This window comes from Bradysia coprophila, chromosome II (assembly GCF_014529535.1).
Source record: "Bradysia coprophila strain Holo2 chromosome II, BU_Bcop_v1, whole genome shotgun sequence".
Classification (NCBI taxonomy): domain Eukaryota; kingdom Metazoa; phylum Arthropoda; class Insecta; order Diptera; family Sciaridae; genus Bradysia; species Bradysia coprophila.
Genome location: NC_050735.1, coordinates 8,591,742 through 8,613,780, shown reverse-complemented (window position 1 = coordinate 8,613,780; position 22,039 = coordinate 8,591,742). Strand labels below are relative to the sequence as shown.

The 22,039-nt window shown below is 35.7% G+C and overlaps 2 protein-coding genes across 2 annotated transcripts in view; one reads left to right on the top strand and one right to left on the bottom strand.

Moving 5' to 3' along the window:
* Positions 1-22,039, top strand: part of LOC119070900 (delta-1-pyrroline-5-carboxylate synthase) — a 54,420-nt gene that overhangs the window by 12,998 nt on the left and 19,383 nt on the right. Inside the window, exons 2-6 of the mRNA XM_037175429.1 lie at positions 9,997-10,167; positions 12,728-12,871; positions 20,078-20,185; positions 20,251-20,327; positions 20,390-20,486. Coding sequence (XP_037031324.1) covers positions 9,997-10,167; positions 12,728-12,871; positions 20,078-20,185; positions 20,251-20,327; positions 20,390-20,486 — 597 coding nt within the window. The remainder of the gene's footprint in view (positions 1-9,996; positions 10,168-12,727; positions 12,872-20,077; positions 20,186-20,250; positions 20,328-20,389; positions 20,487-22,039) is intronic.
* LOC119070917 lies at positions 214-1,229 on the bottom strand. Its single transcript, XM_037175455.1, has 3 exons — positions 965-1,229; positions 684-851; positions 214-627 (listed from the first exon to the last, which is right to left on the bottom strand). Exons 1-3 carry the CDS (start codon positions 1,223-1,225, stop codon positions 478-480), a joined length of 579 nt encoding a protein of 192 aa, XP_037031350.1. The 5' UTR covers positions 1,226-1,229; the 3' UTR covers positions 214-477.

Genomic DNA, 22,039 nt, shown 5'->3' with positions numbered 1-22,039 from the left:
GTCCGTGAGCATCTGCCACTTTGCGACGCAAAATTTTTTGGTAAATTTTACCACTAGCCTGACGTGTTTGTCAGATAATGCTGATATCCTCTTTCTACACACTCACCACATCATGTTCTAGTCCCAGTAAAAATTCCATATTTTGTGTGATCTCTAAGTAGGAGTTTTGTTTAAGATTGGCCCGCTTCAATGTAAAAATAAAAATCGTTGTCAGACGAGTGTGTGGATTTTATTTGAATCATTATTGCAAGACGATAAGAATTTTGGTTAAAGAGTGTGAATAATGTAGAATTGTCTCTGACGAATTGATTGTCTGCTGATGAGATCCTCCACGAAAAGTATAAAACCGAGAGTTCAAAAATTGTTTACCGAAAAAAGGTTTACCGAAATAAGTTCTTGCGTTTCTCATTGACGAAATAATATATTTTTGGTGTCGAAGGTCTCTATACCACACACTTCCCATGTCCAGCTACGATTCTATTTGGCTTCCGATAAATCGACGTAACACTCGAAGCACGCTTCTTTGAAAGTATGTTTCATAATCGTATGAGATATGTATTCCCCAGGCGGTAGCCGCAGAGGTATATTCAATACCAACTCCACAGTGGTGTTTAACGGTAACGGTAGCTGTAAGATTAGGTTCAGAAACAGCTGGAACAGCAAACGTTCCGTTATATACTTACACCTTTTTTTGGCGGACACTGTCGTTCTTCTCCAACAAAATATTTTGTAACGTTTTCATACCACCACATGCCTGGTTTAAAGTAATCCGCACACAAATCCTTTATGACACTCCTGTAGGGTGTATCTACCCATCTACCTCTTACTTTTTGCTTCGCCGACTGATGAACCTGCAAAATTTATTTGCAAATACAGTTAAAACGGCAATAAATCTCGAAAAGAAAGTTTTTTTTTCGGTTCATGTGAAGAACAAACACTACTGAAATGTTAATTTTAGCTATACCGATAAAGGGGTATCAGCGCCATAATCCTCGTATGCAGCTAGGGTTCCAGTGACCTTCATCGTACTTTCGCTGGCCAATGAAATGTTTAATTTTGTAAGATCGAAAAATTCGTTGATGTCATTTTTAGTGTCTTTGCACGGAATCATAAATTTGGCAGGATCAAACACAATTTGATACATCACTGAATGCACCGGCATCGGAACAGCAACAAACAATAATGTTAAGTATTTAACGGCTGTGATGAATTGTGAGCGAGTCATTTTTGCGTTTAACAAGATTTGCTTCGAATTTATGATATTTATATGAAAAAAATCCGCTGCCGTGTCGGTGGTCGTTAAAAGATTTTCTTTCTTGATAAACTACGTTACATGTCCGAACAAAAGATGATGTGTGTTGGTAATTTAATAGATTGAGATCATACCGATTAGACAATGCTTTCTCTAATAATGCAATTTTGACCGACCTATAGGTCGAATAGAGAGCTGAATAGAGTCAAATTTTCCGTCATTTTGTCAATGTTTATTTATCCTTTGACATTCGTAAGTCTGTTTAATACCTGGCTCTTTTTATTCGGATGAGTACAGCCCTTTACTTCGGGTCAGGCTACATTGTGTCTATAAAAATTTCCGAATAGTTGCACCAAAAGGCTTCGCAGGCAAATTGTTTTGAAAGTGGACCTGGTACCATCGGATATATTTTTATCGCATACGGTGTGTGTGCATTGTGCCCTATATAAACGACGTATATAAGAGTTACCAAATTTACCCGAGAGGGCTAACATTTTCCAAGCAAAATTACATCACTAGATTTTGAGCTGTTTGCCTCCTGCGATAAAATACCTCAATGATATAAGGCTGTATATAAGAGGCTTGTACTACTACTCACGCAAGCTCTCGTATACGTACACGTCTCTTATATACAGCCTTATAGCAGTAAAGTACTATTAGAGCTTGATTAATATGCTGAAACAGTCCTGGTCCTAAAAAGCGTATTCACCTCTGTCCATATGTTAATTTAGACACTTGGGGAGTTATTGCATGAGCCGAAGACGAATAATCTACTATTTATTTTCGATCTTTCCACAGCACTGCTTCTAGCATGATGAACATAGAAAGTATTGGAAGGCTGATGAAATGTCAGTAGGCACCGCGTTTCCAAATTAGAAAGCATAACTTGAGAATGGACTAGTTATATTTCTTCTAATTCTTTCAGTCTTTAACACTGCTCCTAGCACGAACACTCTTTTTCCAATTTTAAAAACGAAACACCCGGGTGTTAATAGTGAATATGTACACTATTTGCACCCGGGTGCAAATAGTCGATATTAACGCTATTTGCACCCAACTTTTTAAAACTATCGGAAATAATTATAAAATCATTGTTCGCAAGCTGTGCGAATTATATTATCTAAAATCTGAATTATCTGAATTCTATAGCTTCTACAAACTGTGTAAGGAAGGACTTTCGTCTGTTGCTACTGAATTCATCCTTCTAGAAACTTTTTCTAAAAAATTTATTTTAAATGCGACAAAAAATATTGCTCACAATTATGGCACAGCCGGTAAAAAAGTTTCTAGAAACTGTATAACGGAGGACTTTCGTTTGTTCCTACTGAATTCATCCTTCTACAAACTTTGTAAGGAAGGAGTTTGGTTTGTTACAACTGAAACTATTTTTCTACAAACTGTGTAAGGAAGGACTTTCGTTTCTTGCTCCTGAGTTCATTGACTATTTGCACCTGAGTGCAAATAGCGTTCATATTGACTATTTGCACCCGGGTGCAAATAGTGTTCATATTGACTATTTACACTCGAGTGCAAATAGCATCTGCTACTTTAAGAGGGGATATTTTGCACCAGGTAAATGTTCAGATTAGTAGATGCCCCGATAGAGCCTTTTAACGTAGCGTTAGAAAGACCTCTTTTTCGGTACGAAAAGGATTAAGTCAATACACTTCATAATTTGTTGATTTTCCTTTTGCTATCTACGGAATCGATTCTATCTAAAATAATGGAACAAATATGTTGTTCACTTACAAAATTGACGAAATTCCGTTCCTCGGAACACAACAGAAAAACCCAAGAGTGATTAAAGCCGTTGGATGACATTTCCTCCCAATTTTTAATTTATTCTTTTCATTTCCTATGGGATATCGATTCGCTGCATCATATATTATGCAAACGTTCGTGTTCATTTTCATGTGGAGCAAGTCAATTTCACAAGGTATTTAATTTAGGTGTGTTGCACTATAATAATCGATGCGATGGAAGCAAGAGACATAATTTGCATAGCCACGTTAATAATAATGATAATTAATTTTCGCTAAACCGTGTTAAAGGTTTCGAATCTGATAAAAATTGTGGAATTTTCCAAGCATTTACATCTACCTGTAAGTAAAGCACATCAGGTAAACAATCAAAATGTCAAGAGTATACTAAAACACTTAAATTGATGAGGTCTTTACATACAAATCAAAATCATAAAAACTCTTCATAATTAAGTAGATCGGAAATATCGCATGAATAAGATTAAACCTTACGCTTGCATTGTGAAATACATCGGTGCTGATATTATTATATAGAAAACAGGACCACAATTAATTATGTACGTCACATATACAGACCGATTTCGAAAGCTATAAATACATTTGACATCGAAACGTCTTACCACGAGGGGTTAGTACCTTGGTTAAATGGTGATACAAGCTTCGAATGTGGGTCATATTATACAAGAAAATAAGATGAACATTCCCCTGAACGTCTTTCGATTTGAAAGGGTAATTGGTGGAACAACTTTCTGTCAATTGCTTCCCCCCTCACTTCAACATGATAAACAGACTAGACCTGTTTCAGACCTTGATGTCAATCTATATCAGTTAGCCAACAATAGGCATAACACTACCGACTTATGATAGTTGTGTCAATGTTCAATATCCGATGTTGGTCAATTGAAATTACGATGATAATAATAGATATACCAAATGAAGCTCCACACAACCATTGATAAATTGTGTACAAATCCTTATCGGTTACCCAAGAATGTAATTGAGCAGTAAACACAGCATGAAATATAAACAAATTAATTGATGCCACTCTGTGGTCACATGTAATAACGCGATAGTGCATGATGGCTGAATGATGTAAAGGCGTGAATTGATGAATTATCAAATAATATTTATTTGTTTATAAGCAAATGAATGTGAACGTCGTAATTAAGTGTTGGTATATTTTTGACGTGATCGAAAATTAGTTTCTGTGATTAAATGGTGGTCTTTCACGCACAGGATGTGAGATTGACAGCGTGAGCCGAAACCGAGTTTTGATCTATGATGTCGAAATCGTATAATAAAGTTTTTTTTTTCGTAAAATCTGGACCGCTTGGGCAATACAGTTAGGAAGTTCGCAAAATTTATTTTTTGTAATTTTGAGCGGCCTAAATAGCCAGCGGTACTTCGGGCGACGACCAATTATCCAGTCCGGGCCTGCGTAAAATGACTTTTTGTGATTGGTAACTACAATATCGCATATTGTGATGTTGGCAGCGATGTCGATAATGACCCACTGTAAGTTGACCGCTTTTTTCAGTCCCAATGATTTTTTTTTGCAACGAAAAGGTTAGCACAAAGTGCTATTAGTTTTTTTTTTGAATACGAATAGGCTATATTTGACTAATCGCACAAAGTGTGATTACTCTTTATTTGACTTTTCGCACTTTCTCACAAAACTGAAATAGTATTTTTCATACCAAGGCAGGAAATGACGAATCCATTTCCTGTCGAGGTAAGAACAACGTTTTGTGCATCGGACAACTGAAATAGGCAAAACACATCAATTTACTTGAGAACATACACACTTCACATTCACCATAAAAAATTTGATCAATCGTATTTTCATGGAAAAATTCATTACGGGTCCATGTCTTTGTAAAGACATAAAAATAGTGCAAATTATAGTAGAATGGTGTGCTTTAGACCAGTATTAATATTGAAACGTAGATTTTAAAAACAATTACTAGCCCTTAAAAAATCCATCCTTAACCCCTCCACCCCTTTTCAAAGTTTTCTGTGCAGAGGCAACTTTAATGAATTATTGTGAACTGATTTCTTCATCTACCGTAGTGATATTATATAGCTCAAATGAAGGAGGAAAGTTCAAGCTTTTTTTCAGGATCCTAAAATTTTCCAAATTTTTCTGATTTTCCACAGATTTTCCAATTTTTCTTCAGGTGTAGTTTTTAATTTGAAGGTTAAATTTAAATATTTTCAAAATTTTGTTCTGAAAATGAAAATTTCTTTTTCGAGTATTGTTTTGTATTTAATTTGCCACCACTTTCCCGAAGAGACCACTCTTAGATTTTTCCAAACGTAGCGGCCAGCTGCCATTTTCGTGTTAAATTTGATCCATTTTGAATGAAATTTTTTTGGTCAAAAAAACTTTTTTTTATTTTTTTAAGCAGATTATCTGTTAAAACTGCTAGAAAGAACTAAAACATAGGAAAAAAGATAGTTTTTAAATTTTGGAACTGGTTTATGGTAGCACATCTGTGTGTATTATGCAAAATTGACACCTTTTGTGAACTTCGACCAACCCTGTAACTCTGGTACTCGGCATTAACAGAAAGTAGTTAACATCATCATAAAGCTGCAGATCCCAGCTTTACAAAGATACCAAACACTCCATATTGAAACCAAAATGTGATTAACTTTTGACGCATTAGGGGTTACGGGTCACTTCTACTCGCTAAAATTAATGGCATGAAACTCTTCTGAAAATTTACAAATAGAACCCACCACCCAATAAGGGCTAGTAATTGTTTTTAAAATCTACGTTTCAACATTAATCACTTGTCCAAATCACACAATTCTACTATAATTTGCACTAATTTTATGCTATGGACCCGCACTACATGTAATTCCTTTCATGCACTATAAATCGTAAAGAAATGAATTTTTTCCCGCACGATATAGCGTTCGGGAAAAACTGACATTTCTCAACGAAAAATCATGGCAAAATATGTCGTATTTCAGTTGTCGGATGCACAAAGCTCTTTTCACAATGCAGGCGAGAAAATAGTCATTTTCTCTCTTCCGTTGAAACTTCGGAAACCTTTGTTTTAAAAACCTTGTCTTCAACTAAGGAAAAAAGTTGGAAATTGCGTTTTCTCAGGTGAATTTTAGCACTCGCTACGCTCTGGAGGGTAGTGATGCTTCCTTTTACAAAGTGTTTGAAGAGGAGAGTTATGCTTCCTTATACAAAGTGGTTGTAGAAGAGAGTTATGCTTCCTTTTACAAAGTGGTTGTAGAAGAGAGTGATGCTTCCTTTTACAAAGTGTTTTGTAGAATAGAGTGATGCTTCCTTATATAAAGTGATTGTTGAAGAGAGTGACGCTTCCTTTTACAAAGTGTTTGTAGAGGAGAGTGATGCTTCCTTGTATAAAGTGCTTGTTGAAGAGAGTGATGCTGAGAGTCGTAAAAGCTTTACTAAAACACGAATCTCAGTTGAATTTTTCACTGACTTCTGCACTTGGTAAAAAGTTATTATGCGATCTTCTCAGCCATATAGAAATGCTTGACGGACTGATACAATTTAACTACGTTTCAGCCTTGATAATGAGCACAATACTGAATCGGTTCAATTCAATTTCTTGAAATAAATTTCTTTTGAATTCTTGAACATTTACATACAAATGTCTTGGCTATTTGTTGTCTCATCATCAACAACGTGGCTACGGAATTTTTATTATTAAACTTCTGAGCAACCTAAAACTATTGTTACGCAGTCCCATTCATTATATCCATAATGTAATCTTGAAATAGTTTCAGCAGAAAAGTTATATTTTTGATGAGTATTATTATCAAAGTTATTTAATAATTTTTCAAGGTTACATTCGCAGAACGTTATTTTATCTCTTAAAAGATGTACGTACCATTGGTAGACTCGTCGGAACTGACTCTGAAACTCGGTATAGTGAATACTTTATAGGGAATGCAATACAAAAGGTTTGAAGGAGTGTGAAATTCTTACACCTCTGAATTCATGGTATGAAACTGTAGTCATCCATTTTACCTTTTACGACAGTTTAATACACCGTGCCAAATTCTTCAACGTTGTGACAAGGTGTGTTAACTCATATAATATTCCGACACTAAAATATAAATAATTTGTCTTTAAAATGTCCATAAATTCGAATCAATGTTCCGAGTTTTTGTTTTTTTTTTCTTCCACACAAGGTTTGGAAAATTTTGACAAACGTTGTACAGAAAGATAAGAGATATGCTGCTAATAAAACTGAAATGGGTCGCATAATCTCTAGTCTAAATTCGTCATTTTGACGATAATAATAGATATAGCCTTGCCATCTGTATTTTGTTATCGGCGAATTTTATATTTTGTCACTAAATCTACTGAACAAAATATACAACTGGCTCGTTCAATGAACTTTGGAGCTTTCCTCATTTCAATTAGTTTTTGGACAACAATTTTTTTTTCAATTACGAACAATAATGATACAAAAACACTTTTAGGTAATTTGATAACAGAAATTTTTCCATAACATACGGTTGTTTTCGGCTGCAGATTATTTTTGTCGATTTGTACCCGAGTACATGGAGATTAGGAAAATTTATATGACTCTCGACTGTAATTCGTCTATTTTGAGTGTAATTGGACAGATGGAACGGTATCTGTAATCTACCGTGAAATTGTTAAGGAGTTTTTATTGATACACTCTTTTGCTTTTTTAATTTTTCGTAACAATATTTGTCTCTTTAGTGGTCCTATTTTATGGGAATTAGATTCCTAATAATTCTCCTAACATTGCACCTCAAAATACCTATGTTCGTTACCATACTTTATCAGTTCGTTTGATGTCTAATGGTAGATGCTATTCGCAAGCAACTTCCCCTTCAAATACCAAAACTAATATAAACATGCTATTTGCAGGCGCCTGCGAAACTAAACTGTTTCAAAAACTCGCCGACAATCTTGCCGGAGAGTAGCACTCTGTGTCTGTATAAAGGAAATGATATCCGACGGTGCCTGTACATAGTATCTTTATAATAGTTCGGCTGTTCACAGGCGCCTGTAAATAATCACTTCATAAGTTTCAAATTTGTGTGGGTTTCGTTTGTTTCTTTCATTTTATCTGTTCCACATGTATTCCAAATTGTTTCTTCAATTTCGTACGTACGATTGAGTGAAATGACTTTCTTTACGCACCAAGTAAAAACCTTAATTAAGTTGAGTTTAGTAGGATGTTTAAGTCCTTACAACATGCCCTGCTCTCTACTCTCTATGTTGTCTGCTGATCTACGTATATGTTTTCATACCTGCCCCATGCGAAAATTGACCATTACATAGCAACTTGTGCCTTGCGAAAAAGATCCATTACATGTGAACTATTTTCGGTACATTTGTTTTTGTCATTTTCCTATGTGGAAATCAATCATGGGGCAGGTAGTAAACGAGAATGCATTGGGTGCTGCTACGTACTTCATTACTCCTGAACTTTGAGATGCGCCCAACGTTACTTGTGTTTTTCACCAACTGGCCTTGGTAACTCTAAACTTCTCGAAAAGTCATTTACCGAGACTTATTGCAAAAAAACGCTCTTGTGAGTTTGATTTTAATTCAAAATTGTTACCTCATTTAATGAATTACTTTCGCAGCATCCAATGTAAAATGTAAACGTCATTTTACAAAAACATACGAAATCACGCGGCGACAGCTATGCGAAATCATCGTTTTTTAGTTGGGAAACATTTCCTGGCAGAAATAGTTTTTTATGTATTTGTCTTGTACGATCGATTCTATTTGGCTAGTTGTGTGAAAATGACCTTTTCCTTTTCAATGGATATGAATGAGGAGCTGCATCTCTCTCTCTCTCTCTCTTTCTGTGGTTTATATCTCTTTTGTATTCATCTTGACACGTGTAAAACTTTGTTCTTCACATGGAGTACCACTCAATACTTATGTATATGTGTGCTGCCGCGCCCAGGGGCGCCGACTTCTAAGGACAAGCGAGGCTCGGGCACCACTACTCGAATGATGAGCACCACTACATCTTTCCAGTTTTACTTGAAAGAGCACCACTACTCCCAGATTCGCTTGTTATATGAGCACCACTACTACCAAACACAAGTCGGCGTCCCTGGCCGCGCCTTCGGCTCCAGAAAACACATAAATGTAAAAATAATAAATAATTCTCTCGGTATACGGATCCGCGACTATACGGACCATACACAAATTTCGTGTCGTGTGTTTTGTTGAGTCATACATCGAAACAGATATTGTTTCGATTGAAAATAAAATTAGTTTGTAGGGATTCTGCAAGTCTACGTGAATATTTGGTTTAAAAAAATCAAAAAAAAAAAAATTGACGAGGAGTGAACCCATGACCATTGCGGAACGATAAAATCACATATGTGGTAGTAGGGCTACACTCGATCGCTACACTTCTGTACATAACACGAACGAGCGTTAGAGATCTCATTACCCCTCCTAGCACATAATAATTAAAAAAGTTTCGATACAATGTCAAATCGCTACAACAGGATGTCTGTTGGATTATTGGATAGATGTTGATTTTATTCTGTTGATTTTATTGTAACATCCTTAATAATGAAAACCATACTCAACCACAACCATATAGAAAGCAATATGCATAAGCAATCTTCAGTCATACGAGACTTCAATAAAAAGTAAATATTTGATCTTTGTTACGTAAACCGAAAGCAAGGAAGTGCAGTGTAATCCATACATTAAAGAAAAGGAAATTTCTCTAAAGTAAGAAAATAACGATTGTCGATCGAAATTCAAAAACATTTTCTTTTCAATTGAAGACGAATTGATGAGGTTCAATAAAAAAAAAGTTTAACAAAAACAGATAACACCGAACCACCTACGATACGGTGCAATCAAATTCCAAGCGTAATTGGAAAACAAAAACCGAATAATACGATTATCTCTCCACAGAGCGACATATAATATAAACTCTGTTTTTAACAACAATTTTTTTTTTGCATTCGTTTCAGAGTAATATCAACGATAAAAAAGACGTCCTCGAAGGAGAAAAGCCAACATTTTCGGATAGAAGTCAGTTAAAATATGCCCGTCGTCTTGTCATAAAACTGGGTAGTGCAGTTATCACACGAGAAGACAACCATGGATTGGCACTGGGTAGACTGGCATCAATCGTTGAGCAGGTAATCGGAAGAATATTTTTCCAAATTTCAATTCTATTTTTTCTGTGGATGATGCATGAAAAGTGCTGTGAGTATACCAATATTAAAATGCAAGATAGAACTGGTGTATGAGAATTTGAGATAAGTATTTTGATATTCACGGCATCACAGCACAGTGTAATTCGTTTATCGCTGCCTCTTCGCGTCTGCATTTACTTTTCAGCTTAAAAATAGATGTTTTTGTAGTAAAGCAATATGCTGTTAGCAGGTTTCAACGTCGCAGTAGGTATATATTATACATAAAGTATACATAGTATACCGTACTTTCGAGAAAAAGGCACAAGTGGCTGTTTTTTTAATATTTATTTTGTTTGTGAAGGCAGTCATATGCATGATAAGCATGCACATGTCTTCACCATTAAAAACACGAAGGATATGATCCAGATTTCAGTTTAATTTTTTATTCCAAAACGTGCACCGCTTGCCAATTTTTTGTTCAACTTTTTTTTTCTCGTGTATCGTGTCACCATAATATGCAGCCAATACCATTTCGGAAATTTAATTATGAAAACAGTCAATATGGTTAGAGACAACCAGAAAATCCGATTATGTAGGCTTAGAGTAAAATTGATGTCAATAGACAGACCTAAAGGCCCGGTTTAATTTCTCTTGCGTCTTGTGTACTCAACATATAGAAAGTTTGACCAATCTTCGAGCTTTCACATAGAGATGAACGCGAGGGGTAATTACTAAAACCTTTTAATTGTTTTCAGTTCCCTTTACATGCCAGCGCACGGTAAAGTGTACTTTTCATCACAGCCTCCGCCTCCGGCAGGGAAAACGTGCTTACCGGACGCTAGCATGTAAAATGTGTTACGTTACTGCTTGTAAATACTTGTTTTGACACGTGTGATAACTCCACTCGCTTTCGGCTCGTTCCGCAAACCTCACACTATCCTAAACAAATGTTTACAAACAGTGACGTAACATACTATCATTACTTCAATAACCGGATTAACACCTATACTTGCCGGATTCGCCCTTCAATTCCAATAATTTCAATTAATTTCTACAATTCCACGAATTTTCGAAATAATTCCACGATATTTTCCGTTATTATTCAATTCCATTTCTGTGGAATTAGTTGGTTACTCACTATAAATATAGTTGTCAACTTGGGACTAAAGTCAAAGTTGAACGTGCGCTTTGAAATGAACAGATCATTTTGAAACGCTTTAGGCGTTTTGAAAAAGGAATGGTGAGACTATACGAAACTAAAATTTTCAACAGCTATGTTGAAACTTCCCGGATACTCCAGTGAATAATTGTAATTGATGGAAATACGAGAAATTGATGGAGATATAAGGAATTGACATGAATTGACTGTAAATACGTGAAATTGGTGGAATTATAAGGAATTGACTGGAATTCCCTTAAAATTTAACGTATTTCCAGTCAATTCCGCTCTATTTCTTGTAATTCCATCAATTTCTCGTATTTCCATCAATAACAATTATTTACCGGATTTATTTACCAATTCGTTTAAGGGATGAACAGGTTATCTGTGAGTTCTTCGGGGTTCGGTAGTTCGGTTTCAAAGAATGAATTTCGAACAAGTTCAGAAACTACTATTTCATTCATGCTCATGTTATAAGAACAGAAAATTTAAATACCCGAGGGAAACTACTTCGAAAAACGGCGGCCAGGACTTCGACTTTCCATGACTTTTTTTTTTACCGCCGTGACTTTTTGAACAGACCCGGGATTCTGTGGATATCACCGAATTTTCATGACTTTATGACTTTTTCTTGACTTTCCGCTACTTTTTGTAACTTTAGTGACTTTCTGTCAGTGGCCGTGATTTCCGAGAATTTTAATGACTCTCCGGGATTTTTCGTGGCTTTACAGTACTTTCCGTGACCTTTTTTTGACTTTCAGGTTAATTTAAGACTTTTTTTGGGCCATGGCTACGACTTTACTGTGCGTGAAATTCCTAGCAGCTGTTAGACCTGTACATTTCTGACGTTATACAACAAAGTCTTTAACAAAAAATCGGAGCGAATTTAGAAACATTAAAGTTGTTAAACACTCAACAACAATATGTTACGAAGCGCTCTAGAAATTACCCAAAAAGGTAAAATTACTAAAACCTGCTCCAAATACAAACCTATTCCGTGTAGCAGCTACACTGTAGCTATAATTGAAACGGCAATTTTACAATAAATTTAACCTTCCTTCTTGCCTTACCTTTCATGTCAAGTAAGACTAAATCGAAAGCTTTTTGAAAATTACCTATTGTAAAGTTATAAGACGTTAGTACTCCGTGCTAGTCTCAGCATACAGTGTAAAGAGAGAAACGGGCATTTATTGAGTATATAATATTGATAGTCGTACATAGACGTAACTAACATTTTCAATTTCTTTGTATTATATTGGAAAGGTTTCAATTAAATTACCACAAAGAGTCGGAACTGTACATTCTGTATACATCGCTTACATTATAATTTAACCAAAAACCCTTTACCTAACATACTTATAAATCAATTCTTGAAACTAAGACCAAACATTTAAACATTTCCAGGTAGCTGAATGTCATCATGAGGGTCGAGAGTGTTTAATTGTTACATCGGGAGCAGTGGCGTTCGGTAAACAAAAACTAACCCAAGAACTTTTAATGTCCCTATCGATGCGGGAAACTCTATCACCGAAGGATCACACCCGTGAGGTAAATTACCGTTTAATTCAGGTTCAAATTTTTTGTTAAGTTGCAACCATAAATGATACCGATAAAATAGTCCGGTCCAGCGTACAGCGTTGTTGTTATCATAACAGTTTGTAAACCCATGTCAGTAATGGGGAAAAAAAATAATTTTTATTTTACACGAGGGAGATCATGAGATTAATGTTACCGAAATGTTTATACTTTCTCGTAACAATAATTTATTGTATGTTCCATACACTTTACGAGTTTCGAAGTTCCATTCGCAGTTTGATTGCTTCAATTAGGTTGATTTACACGCATGTGTACCAGTCCCTTAGTTTTCGCTGGTGATCTGGGTTGAAATTTATCGCCGTTAAGTGCGTCTCCAGATTTACTTTTTGCTGTCAGATGTTTTATGTGTAGCAGAAGAACGTTTATGATTTTACCTAATTGCATCTTTTATGTCTCCTTCGTTTCAAATCTACTTTCAATTTCGACCTATCGTTCAATCAATACCAATACCCAATTTTCACATCTTTTACGCAAAATTTCCATATAGGTATATGTTTTGAAAAAGTTATTTATTCAACAAGTTGAGAATTTCGGTTGGTTTTGTCATTAGATGTGATATTATGTTTGATATCGTGTGACAAAAAAACAAGGCATCAGAACAGTCGGAGCGTTTGCTGCGACTTAGCCCCGTACAACCCGTAATCCTATTTCGTCCGCAACCATAATACGTCCGTAGCCCTAATAAGCCCGGAACCCTAATACGTCTACAACCCTCTAATGCGTCTGTTACCAAAATGCAAGTCAAGTTGGGCATTGTCAAATTTACTGAAACTGTTCATTTTTAAAATTGCGCATAGCGCAATTACGAAAGCCCGTACGAAGTACCTTTCAAATAAAACCAACAATTTACGACATTATTTTAGAAACCCAAAATGTTTTGCCAACTTTCCATTGGGTATTCAATTACCTCTCAAATGAAACAAAAACTAGCAAAATCGGTTGAGATTTACTCGATTTATGTGCAAAAAGCACTTAGGGCCGAGTAGCGGCCTTAGTGCAAGGGACCAAATTTGAAACTTTTTTTGCCATCATTCTATTCGGCATTCAATTATCTCTCAAATGAAACAAAAACTAGCAAAATCGGATGAGATTTACTCGATTTATGTGCAAAAAACACTTAGGGCCGAGTAGCGGCCTTAGTCCAAGGGCCCAAATTTGAAACTTTTTTCGCCATCATTCTTTTCGGCATTCAATTATCTCTCAAATGAAACAAAAACTAGCAAAGTCGGATGAGATTTACTCGATTTATGTGCAAAAAACACTTAGGGCCGAGTAGCGGCCTTAGTCCAAGGGCCCTAATTTGAAACTTTTTCCGCCACCATTCTATTCGGCATTCAATTATCTCTCAAATGAAACAAAAACTAGCAAAATCGGATGAGATTTACTCGATTTATGTGCAAAAAATACTTAGGGCCGAGTAGCGGCCTTAGTCCAAGGGCGCAAATTTGAAACTTTTTTCGACACGTTCTTTTCGGTATTCAATTACCTTCCATAAAAAACTAAATCTAGCAAAATCGGATGAGATTTACTCGATTTATGTGCAAAAAACACTTAGGGCCGAGTAACGACCTTTGAGCCCTCCCAACAAGCCCACGTTGCATCTTACCCAAAAACGATGTTCAGCAACTTTGTTCTACTCGTCAATACCTTTCATTTGATATATCACAAGCAGCTATTGCGTGCGTATTTCGGTAGATATCGTCGAAAGACTGAAAAACACCTATAGGGCCCTAGCTCTGGAAGGGCCGACCCTACCATGCCCATTTTCGAACTTGACCTTACTTTTGTCGATACCAATCGGGGAAAAAAAGAATTTTGAAAAAAGGTTGTGATTTACTCAAGCTAGAGGGGTCACGGACAGACGGACAGACGGACAGACGGACATTTTTTTTATTGCGGATTCGTTATCTATGAACATATACAAATGCTTTGCCCTTACCGTCTGCTTCCAATTCAACATGTTACAAACGGCATATTAATCTTATAAGCCCCCAGTACTTCGTACGGGGCTAAAAACAATTTACAGCTTGATGCATGTAACGTTTTCTGCATAAATTTGGATGTACCATCTTCGCTTCCCGGTTAAAAATCGTTTTAAAGAATAGGTAGGTCAGAAATTGACATTATTTGAGTGTTAAGGTTCTTTTCAAAGCTGTGTATGAGTGTGGGTCGTATTTTCATTTTGTTTTTATTTTAAAAGGCCTGGCCCCAGGCTGTACTTAGAATTGACCAAGGAATCCGAAACAGCAAAAAAAATTCTAAAATTAATTTGTTCCTTGCCTCGAGGCTGAGTTTGATTTTCGGGGTAGTAGCATGAAATTGCACACATTGTTGACTGATATCTCAGGCATTTGGTATTAGAAGGCATTACTGATAACTGTAGTTAATCCTTAACTGAGGAGTCCAGCTATGAAATACCATAACAACGCCTTCACTCGGGCAGAGTAACTCTGTCAGTGTTCACAACTAAGACCAAAAATTTGCAAAAAATTCAGCAAATCATGAGATAATATGTCGTGTGAGGTATGTCTGATCAGGTAATTTCGTTGAGAATCCATTGCAGAGAAGTTTGATGATAACAAGTTTAAAAAACTCACAGGAGCTCTGTTTTTGAAGCACAAAGTTGGCAATTTTTCGTTAGAGTGAAAAAGTCAAATAAACAAAAATCGACGAATTTACGTTTATTTGTTCAGAAAAGTGTTATTTAGGCGTGAATAGGCATAAAACTATCAATTTCTCCAGTTTAGAATCTTTTAATTCGCATTTTTTTTCATTTGACTTTTTTATTTTAACAAAAAATTGCCAACATTGGGCTTCAAAAACAGAGCTCCTGTGAGTCTTTTAAACTCGTTTTCAACAAACTTCTCTGCAATGGATTCTATATGAGATTACCTGTTCAGACATACCTTACACGATATATTTTGGTATGTTTTGTCGATTTTATTTGCAAATAAAGTTGAAATTTTTGGTCGAAAAGTCTTAGTTGGGAACACTGACAGAGTTACTCTGCCCGAGTGAAGGCGAAGGTCAACAACGTTGTTATGGTATTTCATAGCTGCACTCCTCAGTCATTTACTACAGTTAGCAGTAATGCCTTCTGTTACCAATAGCCCGCGATATCAGTCAACAATGTGTGCAATTTCATGCTACTACCCCGAAAATCAAAATCAGCCTAGAGGCAAGGGAAAAATTAATTTTTGATTTTTTTGTTGTTGTTTCGGATTCCTTGGTTAATTCTAAGTACAGCCTGGGGCGCCTGGGGCCAGGCTTTTTAAAATAAAAACAAAATGAAAATACAGTCGAGGAAATTTAGATTTCGGGTTTTCCAAAGGTATTAATCTTATTTAACCCACACTTTATCCCACAACAATGGAATCCACAAATTTAAATTTAGTTAACACAACGGTCACAATGACGGCGCTGCAGTCACGATTTCAAAATGTGATATAGGGTGGATAAACTAAATTTTGGTTTTGGTTACATTTTCTCTTGGTTTTTAATTATTACATCAGGCTTCTAAATTAAGAGTACCTTTATGCAATATAAACCGTTTGAGTTTGAAAAAAGATGTTTTGTATCAGTGAACGATATAGGAAAGCGTTCAGTACGTCTCAACATACAAAAGAACGTAAAATATAATTGTACATTTAGCCACCCTACGTCCGTCATCGCTTCTATTGTCTTCAAAAACATATTGTGTGCTTGTCATGATAATTATCAGACGTTTGTTTATTTATGTGTCTCATCTAAAATGCTGGCCAGCAAAATTTTGATCATTAAATTCAACGGCAAAATTGATCTAAATGTTAAAGTAATTGTGAATAATAGTGAAGTTAATGTGGTTTTGTTTTCTCTTCATAAAGGAATTTGCATCAGTTCGATGTAAAGTGCGGAGCAGCATTGGAAAAAAAACTTGTCGCTGAAGAATGATCAAAAAGTTGCTGGACGCAATAGCTTCAACTAATGCTTTGCAGGATATAGAATCGAAATTAGAGAAACACCAAGAGCCGTCCATTTGAAATCTTCATCATCATCATTTCAACTAAAGGCTTTTTTTTAACGAAACGGAAGTTCGCTCGCAGATTCGGATCGGAACATCTCATTCGTTTTCGCTAAAGCTCGTAGCCGTCATTAATCATGATTCCCATGAAGAATCGCCAAAAATACAAAATTGGCAAGGGATGAAGAAACGCCGGCAAAAACAAAGAATGATAAATTTGTCTTTGTTGCGTTTCTTCACACTTTAACGATTCTTCGTGGTGATTAAACAAATCCTTGGAAATTTATCCTTTTACGAAATTTATCTAAAAGGCGTTATTTGTTCGAAGCTAGTGAATCTATCCTTTTATAAAAGTTACGAAATGCTGCCTGGTTCGATCCTAAGGAAACTCTTATTTTACGTCAGGTAACGGCATCTTTTTCGATCCTAGGGAATTCATACTTTAACAAAAGATCCCGAGGACACTATCATTTTACGAAAGATAATAAAGAGACATTTCAAAAACGTATTTTTACACTTTGGCGTTTCCTCACACTCTGGCGATTTTTCTCTTCTTCTCTTCACACTATCGATTTTTCTTGGCAATTCATCATTATGAGGTTCCGAGCCTACGCTGAAATTGTAGCCTATATTTCTGCGTTTCGAAATTTTTGATCGCTGATATCTTTTTACGAGAGCCCTTTTTGAAAAATGTACGACCACATTTTCGAGTAAAAATATGTCAGCTTTGAATAAAAAATAAAATTGTCTATGAAAGTTCCATTTGCTTTGAGAAAACTGTACCGATGCCCCAAATTTGCATCAAAGGTACACTTTTCTCAAAGCACATGGAACTTTCACAGACAATTTTATTTTTTATTCAAAGCTGACATATTTTTACTCGAAAATGTGGTCGTACATTTTTCAAAAAGGGCTCTCGTAAAAAGATATCAGCGATCAAAAATTTCGAAACGCACAAATGTAGGCTACAATTTCAGCGTAGGCTCGGAACCTCTTATGGTTGATTTGTTAAATCAACAAGAAAAATCGCCATAATGTGAAGAAAAACCAAGAAATATCGCCAAAGAGTAAAGAAACTCCAAGGATCATAGAGAATTGAAAATTTGTCTTTATGGCGTTTCTTCACACTTCTGAGACTTTTCTTGATGATTTAACAAATCAACTAAATATGATGAATTGTCAAGAAAAATCGCCAAAGTGTGAAGAAACTCCAAAATATGACAAATCGCCAAATAATACAATATTGTCGATTTGACTATAACTTTTATTTAGAAAAAGATTGTACGGGACAGCAATGAAAGTAAATAGATAGGTATGGCCAAACGTTCAAATTTGTTCTAGCTGGAGCACATACGGACTTGCATGGCGCCACCTCAAACAAACTCATTTCTAGTGCAAATTTCCACTAGAAATGAGTTAGTTTGAGGTGGCGCCATGCAAATCCGTATGTGCTCCGACTTGTATGGACTGGCCATACCTACTTATCTACTTTCATTGCGGGACAGTATGTACTGCATATCATATAATTCCTCTCTCTTGTGTTTATCTGTGTTCTACGAAGCCAAAATATAATTTCGGACTACAAGTAAACCGTCTCGACCAGTAGTTATTTTCCTAAGTTCCTAATGAGTGCAAAAAGGCTATTTCAACATTAGTTAGGAAAGCATAATTTTTATGTGAATGTTTCTGAGGTTTTCAATCTTAATATTTTCATGAAGTTACAAATAATCCACAGAAAATTTTATTATCCTAGAACGAGGTCGGAAATACATCAAATAAATCAAATAGAAAACAGACTTGGAAATTGTTATTTTGTCTAAAAGTTGATATTAAAATTCTTTGGAAATCGTAAATCGCATAATTGCATGAGCAGGCATCTCAGGATTATAAATCAGGAACTTTGAAGTTCGTCATATATTCATATTCTTATCTTATTCCTGACCAGATTCTGTTTTCATGATTGAGCTCAATCATGAGCTCCACTTATACAAAGAGTTGAATTGATTTCCTATGCCAAATTGTAATTTGGCGAAAAAGAATGTTCCGAATCTGCGTTTCGTTAAAAAAAAGCCTTTAGTTGAAATGATGATGATGAAGATTTCAAATGGACGGCTCTTGGTGTTTCTCTAATTTCGATTCTATATCCTGCAAAGCATTAGTTGAAGCTATTGCGTCCAGCAACTTTTTGATCATTCTTCAGCGACAAGTTTTTTTTCCAATGGTGCTCCGCACTTTACATCGAACTGATGCAAATTCCTTTATGAAGAGAAAACAAAACCACATTAACTTCACTATTATTCACAATTACTTTAACATTTAGATCAATTTTGCCGTTGAATTTAATGATCAAAATTTTGCTGGCCAGCATTTTAGATGAGACACATAAATAAACAAACGTCTGATAATTATCATGACAAGCACACAATATGTTTTTGGAAGACAATAGAAGCGATGACGGACGTAGGGTGGCTAAATGTACAATTATATTTTACGTTCTTTTGTATGTTGAGACGTACTGAACGCTTTCCTATATCGTTCACTGATACAAAACATCTTTTTTCAAACTCAAACGGTTTATATTGCATAAAGGTACTCTTAATTTAGAAGCCTGATGTAATAATTAAAAACCAAGAGAAAATGTAACCAAAACCAAAATTTAGTTTATCCACCCTATATCACATTTTGAAATCGTGACTGCAGCGCCGTCATTGCGACCGCTGAGTTAACTAAATTTAAATTTGTGGATTCCATTGTTGTGGGATAAAGTGTGGGTTAAATAAGATTAATACCTTTGGAAAACTCGAAAACTAAATTTCTTCGACTGTACGACCCACCCAACTGTGTTTTCAGTGCAGTTACCAATATTGACAGTGATTGAATAACCTTAAAACCCTTAAAACAATCCATCGTCCACTATGACAAATTTTTAATTAATTTTGTCGTACGTAAAAAATTGAAACAGAATTTGATGCGGGAAAACATCAATCCCAATTTTCTTTTATCATAATCCCGCCAGAGAATTGTTATGAAAGGAAATATTATTTTTACGGTGCACATTTCGTTACGTGCAATTTGTCAGAACTGCTTTTCTGTAGCAACGTGGGAGTTCGGAGTAAATATTTACACAGAACTTAATTTAATAATCTTATTGTTTCAAGGATGCAGCAACCATTTTGGAACCAAGAGCAGCGGCAGCGGTCGGTCAATCCGGTCTCATGTCCTTATACGATGCAATGTTTGCACAATATGGGGTTAAAATTGCCCAAGTGAGTTTCACCAGAACAAGCAACGATCGAGACAGTCCGTGAAATTATTTTGAATCGAATTTTAGGTATTAGTGACGAAACCCGATTTCTACAATGAAAATACGCGGAAGAATCTGTTTTCTACGTTGTCGGAACTCATCAGGTATAAAACAATTAACTGATGGAACAATAATTTCCTTATGATGTAAATTAAATGCTCAACAGCTTGAACATTGTGCCGATAATCAATACAAACGATGCAGTTTCACCGCCAATGTTTATTGAACATGACGAAGCCACACCAGGCAGTGGATCAAAGAAGGTAACCTATTTTTGTTGGGCAATTTCAGCGCTCAGCTATAGGTGCATGGGTAATTTATCATCTGTCTAGGAGCTTAATGTCATCTTATATAGCAGAATTTGTGTTGCAGATGAACTTCTTATGAAGTCAAACGGCAATACCCAAAGTGACCTCGCTCCTTATATTCCAGTTTATTTTGAGGAGTGAGGATGAGGATGACGTTGTGGATTATATATTTTCATCCGGAAGAATTCTCTGAAAAATAATTAGATCCGATGAAGTAGTAGATTCGATAAGTACACTGCTTTCCGCCTGTGAACGGGTACAACTAAAATTCCTTTCAAGAAACTTGTTGGCGATGATCTCGCGGCTTAACTATGTAGAAGTTCACAAAAGAAATGCGTTTTGCAAACAAAATGTTTGTCCCTGCAAAAGAAATACAATTTGTATAAAAGTGGAAGGGACGCAAATCATCAGAAGTTTATCATGCCCTTTGTTTGTTTTATAGAGTGACGGTCACAACGGTACATTATAAAATTTTATTTAGTCAAAGTCAACAGCGAAAAAGTTAACAGCAAACTAATGCATACTGTGCATTGCATAGCGTATTACGTTAACTTTTGTTGCAAGTAATTATTTGCTTTTATTGTGCACACTAAAGTTTTCTATATACAGCACACCAGACATATCTTCTCCAAAATAAAATCCCATAAATTTGAAGAAGCAAAAAGACGTTTACCTGTGTTGGGTGCAGTCAGGCTAGCAAAGAAATATAATGCTTTTCTCCTTCAAGACAGCAATTGTCGAGTTGTAGGCTCGTACACACCTGGGGACGTTATAAGTTTCTGCACAGTCTTAGCTAACGCACTGACTATTTTCAAGACTAATATTTAAATTACCCTCTGCACTATGAATATCGGAACATGATGGTGTACCCTGAAACTCGCAAGTTGCAAATTCTCAATCCTCAAAGCGAACGGATTGATGCGGTAAAACTTAAACGCTGTTTTCGAGTTCACTTTTGAGTTTATTTTTATTATCTGAATGAGGGAAGTTGTTTCGCCTTTTAATAGAAGTACACAGAAAACGAGTTAAAAGTTTTCCCAAAAGTTTTTCTGTGAAAGTTAAGGAATGACCGAGAGTTAAATCGCATACACACCTACAGCAGAATGAAAGTAATAAATTTGAAAGGATTTTACGTATTTATTTTACGATTAGGCGATACGATGTGTATACGGTGGCTCTATATATAATAAGAGAGCAATCGTTCAAGAAACTTTTTGATTTTTATCAAACATTTATTAAGTCAAACTAAGTTTTGCACCATATTTCTGCAGTTGTTGAGAATAGTAGTAAAACGATTTACCCGTTATCCTCGTTCGAACTTCACGATTTAGTCTTCAGAGTCTGACATGACTAAATCAGTCATAAATTTTGTGTGTGCAGATCAACATTCATATTATCGTTATTGTAACATTCTACAAAGTTGAAATTCATTTTCAAACACTTCATGCTTGGTAATTTCTTCATGTCTATGTTCTGTTTGCAATATTCACATTGGTTGTATTGGAATT